The 7,500-nt window shown below is 38.7% G+C and overlaps 1 protein-coding gene across 1 annotated transcript in view; it reads left to right on the plus strand.

The window, feature by feature from the left end:
- Positions 1-7,500, plus strand: part of myo1f (myosin IF) — a 31,777-nt gene that overhangs the window by 16,412 nt on the left and 7,865 nt on the right. Inside the window, exons 13-22 of the mRNA XM_080032369.1 lie at positions 207-293; positions 779-946; positions 1,501-1,586; positions 2,071-2,152; positions 2,558-2,664; positions 3,220-3,318; positions 3,864-4,008; positions 4,297-4,411; positions 5,465-5,634; positions 6,041-6,186. Of these exons, the coding sequence (XP_079888495.1) occupies positions 207-293; positions 779-946; positions 1,501-1,586; positions 2,071-2,152; positions 2,558-2,664; positions 3,220-3,318; positions 3,864-4,008; positions 4,297-4,411; positions 5,465-5,634; positions 6,041-6,186 (1,205 nt within the window). The remainder of the gene's footprint in view (positions 1-206; positions 294-778; positions 947-1,500; positions 1,587-2,070; positions 2,153-2,557; positions 2,665-3,219; positions 3,319-3,863; positions 4,009-4,296; positions 4,412-5,464; positions 5,635-6,040; positions 6,187-7,500) is intronic.

The following is a 7,500-nucleotide window of genomic DNA, read 5'->3' on the forward strand; positions in this document are numbered from 1 at the left end:
TTGTTGTCAAAATCAATATTAGTTAAAATTCCCCCAAAATCCAGTGTTAATACATTGCCTAGGCTACGTTGGGCCCCCTTTGTTGACAGTATATCAAAGCGTAGGCTGTGTATTAACACCATATTTTTCTAGTTTAAATCAATCTGAATATGGTTGAGAAAATATCAAAAAACTTTTATTTCTACGTCTTTTTAATTTTCTCTCAGGAAGAGTATGTTCAGGAGGGCATCAAGTGGACTCCCATCGAGTATTTCAACAACAAGATCGTGTGTGACCTCATCGAAAACAAACTGGTAAGAACTGAACCAATGAAGAGGTTACGCAGGTCAACCTGAATGAGAGGAAAAATGTGTGTTTCTTTTGAGCTAAGCTACTGGGGCGCTGAGTGTCTATGTGACGTCACTTCTGGTGCGCACCGGATTGTGGGTCAGAATCGCCCAAATAGCATACCGTTTTCAACACTAAAAATCCTCCTGGCCAGATGTAGTATTAGACATGTAGTATTTTTCTAACCATACTAAATCTCACCACAAGAATCGGGACATCCTAAATGTTTTTTCTACCATGCAAAATAGTAGATAGTACGGGTATTGGAATACAGAATGCATGTGTGTGTGTTAGAGATGTGAAGGAGGGGATAGCGAAAACAACATTTTGATTACCGTGTGTGACTTGCCTTGCATGTGTGTAACTGACAAATAAAGACTTAAACTTCAACTACAGGGACACATTTTTATTTTTAAGTGTTGATAGTTAACAGTGCCCCCCCCCCTTACAGAGCCCCCCTGGCATCATGAGTGTGCTGGATGATGTGTGTGCCACCATGCACGCTAAGGGAGAGGGAGCGGACGGCACACTGCTGCAGAAGCTACAGGCTGCCGTGGGAACACACGAACACTTCAACAACTGGAACCAAGGCTTTGTGGTGCATCACTACGCCGGCAAGGTAGGAAGTTGAAATGAGTCAAAGTCAAACTGTAGGGGCGCCATTAGCTCAGTTGGTAGGGCGTCTCCCCCCCCACCCTCCCCGGGCCGGGCCCAGCAGCAGACCCGGGTTCGATTCCAGCCCGCGGTCGTTCTCTGCATGTCACTCCCCTCTCTGCCCCATTTCACCTCTGTCTCTACAAACTATCAATAAAGCATGAAAAATGCCAAAAAATATCTTAAAAAGAAAAGAAAAAATAAGTCAAACTGTAGCATAAATAATATCCTAAGGCTAGGATATGTCACTTGTTTATTTTAAAGGAGAAGTAAGTGATATTTTTTGTTTTGTATATGTGTTAAATCACTCTATATTCACACAGCAATCACTTAAAAAGTATGAACAAATCATAACCCAGGCCTCCCAGTCATTCAGCTTTGCAGTAATTGCCAGATAATTTCAAGTATCCCGCTCGTTTTTATCCAATCAGGAGACAGAGCGCTATAAAGAGGCGGGGTCTATGTGCATGGCCGTATTTGAATTTCAAATGGTCTAATAATGTCTGCTGTCGCCTTCAGGTGTCGTACGATATCAATGGATTCTGTGAGAGGAACCGAGACGTGTTGTTCCCTGATCTCATCGAACTCATGCAGAGCAGTGAATTGTAAGTCTGTTAAACCTGTATATACATTACATTCAGTTTATTGGATTTTTGGGTTTATTTTATAATATATTTTCTATTTTGAGCACAGTTAAACCACAGTATCCCACACCACACTTTGCACTGCACACAATGTATAAGCTTGTGTGACAAATAAAGTGTTACATTTTTGAATATTGTTATTTTGAAGTGAAATCAAGATTTTTCTTTTTAAATACATTATTTTTTCATAATTTTTTTTAAAGAACACAAACACACAAATGAAAAAAGTGAACACACAAACAAGAGACAAAATAAAATAAACAACTAACATGGCGTACTCTAAAGACATTGTTTAAATTAAGTCAAAAAGGTGTCATGAAGGTCACTTCAGCGCTGCCATATCTGTTTGACAACATGAAGATTTTAAATAGATCTTTTAACTAATTGAGTATGTTTTTAGAAAATAAATGTTATGGAAAAAAATCCCTTTATTTTCCCTCCACAGTGATTTCATCCGCAGCTTGTTCCCAGAGTCTCTCAACACGGAGAAGAAAGGCCGACCGACCACAGCCAGCTCCAAGATCAAGGTAAAGGGTTTATTGTTATTATCTATATCTATTATGTATTATATACGGTATATATTACCGTGGGTCAGAGACAAACACCATTTCGATCCTTATGTATTCCTGCATATTTTAAGAAGAAAGTTGACTTGACTAGAGGTGTAGTCAGTGATTCTGGAAAACGCTTGTTGTCAAATCACTTTTTTCCCAAAATCAGTGAATATCTCAAGATCATCTACCTGTGCGTTCTGTGTGTGTGCTGAAAAAAAATCCAGTGTTAATACACAGCCTATAGGCATTATAAACTGGGGCGTAAGCAAATAAAAGGGTATATGTTATCAAAGGGGGTGCACCATAGCTAGCAACATGCCTGTTTACAGAGCCTAGGCCGTGTATTAACACTGTTTTTAACAATGTTGCTTCTTCCAGAAACAAGCGAATGATCTGGTGAAGACGCTGATGAAATGCACTCCGCACTACATCCGCTGTATCAAACCCAACGAGACCAAACGGCCCAAAGACTGGGAGGAGAGCAGGTCAGTCACACACACACACACACACACACACACACACACACACACACACACACACACACACACACACACACACACACACACACACACACACTCACCCTTGGTCCTTGGAGGAATTTCCCTGCATGTAAGGGGTCCCTTGCCAGACAAAAATTGAGAACCTCTGTTCTAAAGCACTGAGATCCACAAAACTTTCCATAATAATTTTTAACACCATTCTGAAGGTTTTTTACTGAATTGTAACACAAAAATTATCGTTTTAATTTCAGTAATCAACTGGCAAAGTTTCATGATGATATCCACAAGTTAAAACTACTTACTCTAGGGCCCTCCAAAGGCGTAGTGGATAGAGCGCGTAACATATTGGCTCCGGCCTTCGTTGCAGTGGTCTCGGGTTCAAATCCGACCCGTGGACCTATACTGCGTGTCATCCCCCCTCTCCCTCTGTCTCCCCATGTCAACTCTGTACTATCCAATAAAGCTTGAAAATGCCAAAAAGATAATCTGTATCACCTGTTCTCTCTCACTATCATAGTATCTTCCATGTGTGTGTTTCAGGGCCAGGCATCAAGTAGAATATCTTGGATTGAGGGAAAACATCCGTGTGAGAAGAGCTGGGTTCGCTTACCGCAGAGTCTTCAACAAGTTCCTCAATAGGTCAGTTCAATCTTTTTTCTTTTTTTCTTCTTTCTTTCTTTTTTTAACCTTTATTTATACAGGTAAATCTTTTGCACTCTTTTGCATGTTTGTTTTTTATCTGATTTCAATAGTGAGCACAATTTTTTAATTTTTTTCGCCTTTCAAAAGTTACAATGTGCTTCTCAACATATAATACAATATAATACTATGGGAACAGGTCACTTCATGACACCTTTTTGACTTTTTATATCTTTCTTAACATTTACCTTTAGTTTAAACAATGTCCTTAGAAACCTGTTAAGTAGAGTACGCCATGTTAGTTTTTTAATTTTTTTTTGTCTTTTGTTTGTGTGTTCACTTTTTTGGTTGTGTGTGTGTGTGTTCTGTAAAAAAAATAAAAAAATAAAAAAGTATTTAAAAATAAAGTTGCCCTGCCTTGCCAGACATGCGATCCAGGCAGCAGAGAAGTCAAAAGTTCCAATTTAACAAAAAAAAGAAAAATCAGAAATAAAACTAAAAAATTTAAATAAAAGGCCAATCAATCCTATGTTCCCGTCTGTCAGATATGCGATCCTGACAGGAGAGACGTGGCCGGGCTGGAGAGGTCCAGAGCAGCAGGGGGTCCTCCATCTGCTGCGCTCTGTCAACATGGACACAGACCAGTACCAGATGGGTCGCACCAAGGTCTTCGTCAAGAACCCAGAATCGGTAACTCACTTTGTTTTTGTATGTTTTCTTAGTTTATATTGCATCGTTGAGAGGAGCCTGGGACTTAAGAAGCTCATTGCCAGTGACTGATGCTGTAATATTATATGTAATAATATGCATATGACAAATAAACCATATAGGTATTAAGCTGCAGTTTAAGTACTTCAAATGGCATATTTTAACATTTTCTATTTTAAACAAATTTCAGCAAATGTCTGCAATACCATAAATATACAGTTATATATTCATAAATAAATAATAACTGTCCTGCTCATGCTCTCTCCTCAGCTTTTCCTTCTTGAGGAGATGAGGGAACGGAAGTTTGATACGTTTGCCAGAATCATCCAGAAATCCTGGAGACGATTCATCGCCCGCAAGAAGTACGAACAGATGAGAGAAGAGGGTGAGTTACAAACACAGAAGTATTGTTCCTATTAAGGGTACCTTTCCATTATACGGTACATGCTCCAGTCCAGTGGTTTTCAAACTGTGGGGCCCCCCCGGATCCCCCTAGGAGGGTCTGGTTCTCCACTGGCTACTATTATCCTCCAGCAGGACATTGGAGGCACTAGCGAAAAAACACTGGGTGTGTGAATGACATTTAACTAGTCAATAATTTGGGCAAGTCTGTCTGCCTATCTTTCTCACTCCGCTGCACACTCAGTCACTACTATCCATGCTTAAAGGAAGCAGGATTAAAACACTGGATTAAGATGTTAAAATGTAATAAAAAATGTGTTAAAAAACGCACAAAAATGTTTAGAATGTTCAAAAAATATGTTTAAATTTGTAAAATAATTAGAAGATCTTTCAAAACACACAGGGATTTAGATTTTTTTTTTTGGGGGGGGGGGGGGCTCCGCTGAAATGTGTTCTCTGAGGGGAGACTCACTCTCTCACACTTTGAAAACCCCTTCTCTAGTCTATTCTACTCTCTCTACTGTAGTACCAGGTCCCTTTCTGGAATTTTTTTAATCCCATAATAAAATGGGTCGCTAACATTAGCGCCTATAGCACCAAACCTACCAGGAACTTTGATTTCCCGGAGCTCCTCGACCACGAACCTTTAGTTCCTAGGTTGAAATGGCTTTGTGTGTTTCCACCGGGGTCTGAAGTCCCCGGGGGAGGTTACGCTTATCAGGCCGATGACGTATGGAGAAGTAGTAAAAGTATCTGCACTGCACAGTTTCGACAAAATCGGCGAATCAGAATCAACAGATTATTTCTTTATCTATTTTAGCAGAGACACGCCATCGTCTGGTGAAAAAAAAAGAAAAAGGGGGGAGAATGGTGAGATGATTAGTGGTGCTGGCGAGGTGCGCTGTGTGGCTGCTCTGGCGTGTTAACAAGGGTATAGCGGACAGTAACACGTACCATGAACCGTGGAAAAGCGCCATAAGGTAGACATTTTGTTTGGCTGTGATTCTAAGGTGTGTGTCCCTCCTTTCTTCCACAGCCTCAGACATCCTGTACAACTCTAAGGAGCGCAGGAGGAACAGCATCAACAGGAACTTTGTGGGCGACTACCTGGGACTGGAGCAGAGGCCCGAGCTACGCCAGTTCCTCTCCAAGAGAGAGAGGGTCGACTTCGCTGACTCCGTCACCAAGTTCGATCGCAGGTTCAAGGTGAAAGCTTTAAAGCTACCGTGTGTAACTTCTGCCTTCATAGCCTTGAAGCTATATTGCGTAATTTCCCCTCCCCCCATGAGGAATTCTGAGTAATTACAACAACCCTGTCCGTTGCACCTCTACATGAGGGTAAGCCTTTGGTAATCGCGCATGGATTTAATATAACTTCTGATTTCCTGCTCCAGTGTAACGGCGCAGCGACACCAGTTTGTAAACGCTGCCATACAAATACAAAGAGAGTTTTGTGGGGCTGATAGGCTTAATCAATCGACATTCATTATGAAAAATATATAATATAATCATATATATAAAAAAAATTAACAGATGTATAGTGTTCTTACCTCTTCCCCTTTCTTTAGTTGCTTAGAATTTTAATTTCTTATTTTGCTTTGTCCCAACCCAGTCGATCAAGAGAGACATGATCTTGACCCCAAAGGGAATCTATCTGGTGGGACGTGAGAAGGTGAAGAAAGGACCGGAGAAGGGACAGATACACGAAGTACTGAAACGAAAGCTGGAGTTTGGAAGCATCAGTGGTGTCTCTCTCAGGTAGCACACTAGTTATTCAAGTGACTAAAACTTCTATATATTTAACTTTTCATCTCCTTTTATACTGAGACCTTTTTTAAACTGTTTCAAACCTTCATACTTAGCTATCCAGTTTAACGTCAGCTTTTTCAGCATTCACACATTTTCAGCAGGAAATGCATTTGCTAGTTTTATTTGCTTACTTTGTTTTTATTTATATATTTTTTTAAATGTATGTATTTATATATATTTCATGTTATTCATATTATTATTTTTATAATTATGTTTTATTATTATTATTATTATTATTATTATTATTATTATTATTTGTTTGTTTTTATATATTTTAATTATTTCATGTATTTAAAAAAATACATATATATATATATACACAGTATATACTGGTTTTTCAATATATTTTACTTATTCATTTATATATATATATTTTTTGGGGGGAATTTGTTTACTTATAACTTGGTTTTGTTATACCTGTGTCTTTATTAATTAGATTTTTTTATTACCTTTTAGCACTTCATGACCTGTCTCTCAAAATGTGGACTTAAAGGCCTACTTCACCGGTTTGAATATGAAGGTGTATTGAATTCTGAGATCCTATGTATGTATATTTCTCTTTCTGTGATGTCACGAGAAAGAGAAATATAGGGTTTTTTCTGCCTTTTCTCAGGCTAGGATGAACCGATTTCAATTTTTTTCGCACATTTATACTACATAGGATCTCAGAATTTAATACACCTTCATATTCAAACCGGTGAAGTAGGCCTTTAAGCGATTGTGTTGCATTAGCGCATATATTTCATGTATGTTATTTATGTTCTATGTGTATAGTTACATTGAGACAAGTGCGTTTTCGACTAATTGAAATGTCCCTTTATAAGAGATGCACCTCTACAGCTGCTAATGCTGGTGGGGACATGTGTGGTTTAGGATGTGGTGCAAAATACAAGCGCTAGCATGTAGCTGTAAACAACCAACTGTATGAGAAGCCGCTAACGCAACATGAGTAAATATAGCAAACGGACTGAGTGTTCTCACAAAATGTAGTCATCTGGTTAATGCTTTATCAGCTTGACATTTCCGCAGACATACATATTCCACGATTACAGTTAGAGACTGCAGGTGAATAGGGTTCATATTCTAACTTATAGATATCATCATGGCACTTTGACATTGATTATTAACATTAAAACACATTTTTTCTTTATTGTAATTTTTCCAGAAATGTTTGAATAATTGGGCGAATTCTAACGGCAATATCTAACAATATCCATCAAAAAATATATAGCTATTTATATATATATTTTAAATACTTTGTTT

This window comes from Ammodytes marinus, assembly GCF_949987685.1.
Source record: "Ammodytes marinus genome assembly, chromosome: 8".
NCBI classification, from domain to species: Eukaryota; Metazoa; Chordata; class Actinopteri; order Uranoscopiformes; family Ammodytidae; genus Ammodytes; species Ammodytes marinus.